This window comes from Quercus suber, unplaced genomic scaffold (assembly GCF_002906115.3).
Source record: "Quercus suber isolate HL8 unplaced genomic scaffold, Cork oak 2.0 scaffold_1214, whole genome shotgun sequence".
NCBI lineage: Eukaryota > Viridiplantae > Streptophyta > Magnoliopsida > Fagales > Fagaceae > Quercus > Quercus suber.
In genome coordinates, this window is record NW_027070610.1 from 35,598 (window position 1) to 37,708 (window position 2,111).

At 38.9% G+C, this 2,111-nt stretch overlaps 1 protein-coding gene across 1 annotated transcript; it reads right to left on the reverse strand.

Moving 5' to 3' along the window:
* Nucleotides 1-430: 430 nt before the first annotated feature.
* LOC112009432 (putative disease resistance protein At3g14460) lies at nt 431-1,357 on the reverse strand. Its single transcript, XM_024041768.2, has one exon. It carries the CDS (start codon nt 1,355-1,357, stop codon nt 431-433), a length of 927 nt encoding a protein of 308 aa, XP_023897536.2.
* Nucleotides 1,358-2,111: the final 754 nt, after the last annotated feature.

The following is a 2,111-nucleotide window of genomic DNA, read 5'->3' on the forward strand; positions in this document are numbered from 1 at the left end:
ATGCGTGATTGACTGCAGAATATTAGTTACTGCTAGATGGTTAGAAAAGATTACTAGTTAGTGCAATAATTGATTCAGTGTGTTTCAGTCAAATGAATTGAGATCTAGCAGCTTAAACTGTTATTCGTTTATGCGTAGAAAATGTACCTTGCTGAAATTGCATTTTCATTGCTTCAAGCTCGTATAGACTTGCTCGTTAGATTACTTCCTTATCAGTTACTATGCATGAAATACGAGCTATCCTAGTCGAACATTTTCCTTTTTTTTAGGAGTTTTGGTTTCAGCAAAGAGCACTCCTTGATGCAGAGCAAAGACAGGGAGGATGGAAGATCCTCTTCTGGGAAGGGCTGGATTTTGTTACAGCAGCTAATCTCCAGTGTTTTGAGAGCAGTAAGGTGTTGAAGCTCCTCACATTTCAGATATTTGAGATTCATAAGTCCACTGATGCATAGAGAATTGAGATTGATGGGCAGTAACCCTTTCCCTGGAAATGACTCCACGTTTTTACATCCACCTTCAATCTCCAACCGACTAAGATTCCAAAGACTATGCAACCCCAATCCATCACAAGCTCAAGTTTGTAGCAGAACGTGATACTGAGTAAACTTAGGGTGGAAGGTAATCTTGGAACTGATACAAGTTCTGGGCAATTATTTATAAACAATGATCGGAGAGAGTTTATGAGGGTGTCCAACCGATCAGGAAGTTCCTTGAGATTCTTGCAATTGGATAACCAAATGGACATAAGGTTGGGGGCAGACAATCCTCCCTTTAGAAAATATTCCAACTTAGGACAATCCCTGATCTCCAAAGCCTCAAGAGAAGTGAGATCTTTCTGAATTTCCACAGGCATTGAAAGGGATTGCAGATTTGCACAATCCCAGATAGAAAGACTTCTAAGCTTTGGAAAAAAATCTAATGGGAGGGATATCAGGGAATCACTACTCCCTATGCACAAATGTTCAAGAAATGCATACTGGCGTGTCCTCTTTGTAGGGGAGAAAATCTCTAATTTCTTGCAGTTCTGGACATAAAGTTTTTTCAAGGCAGTGGGTGGGTGGTCTTCAGGAAGGGAATTGAGAGAGCAGCAATTAATGATATACAAATGTTGGAGCTGGTTCAAGCCGGCCATTATCCCTTCAGGTATTTCCTCAAGAGCATCACAACCTTCAATTCTCAAGCTATGTAGCCCCTCTGGCAATTCTATCAGTTGTAATATTCCTGAAACTTTCATGCTTTTAAAAGAGAGGTCTTGTGGTCCATCTTGGGGCCTGGTGTTGGTCGGATCATCAGCTGTATCTCTTAAGTTTAGAGTCTGACTCACGGGCAATGAGGATTCTACAGCATCTTGAGTCATCGGCAATAAGGATTTTGTGGAATCTTCAGGCAGGGGTAATGAGGATTCTGAGGCATCTTTAGTTGGGGGCAATAAGGATTTTTCTTCCGATAAAGAGAAGATGGATCTTCTTTGGTGGACTCCTCTTGTTCCAATATACTCCCCTTTGTTTCAGAAGCTGTTTCTGCTTCTAAATGTGTTTCTTCCTCACTGTCCCTCCTTTCTTCTGTCCCTGAGGTTTCATTCAAATTTTTTTTTTTTAGTAACAACAGGTTATAGTACTCTACCTAATTAAATGAGAAATGAGAGAATAAAAAAGATTCAGGCCATCACATTTTTTAATTTTGACACAAGGTACTTGTTAGATATAATAAGTGCACATTAAATCTGAAAGAATTATTTGGCTATATCTAGACCAATACCAATCCAGCTCATTGTATGAATAAAATGTGGCCAATTAACCAATCAACCAAACAACTTGTTACATTTAGCAAAAATCTGGGGAAAAAAATTCCTTGTTACAAATAGTATATACCTGGAGTCGCAAGCAATGAGCATTCTGCAGCACGTTGAGGCAGGGGTAATGTGGATTCTACTTCCAAAAAAGGAAATTGAGAAGGATCTTCGGTAGATTCCTTTTGTTCATGTTTACTCCACTTTGTTTGGGATGTTGTTTGTATTTCCACATCTGTTTCTTCCTTAGTTTCTCCCTTTTCTTCTGTTTCTTTTAGTCTCTCAGTAACTAAGAAATAAGAGAATACTATATATATCTATA

What these genes read in the sequence shown, in the direction of transcription:
- LOC112009432 (XM_024041768.2), bottom strand. Translation starts at nt 1,357, where the DNA reads ATGACTCAAGATGCTGTAGAATCCTCATTGCCCGTGAGTCAGACTCTA.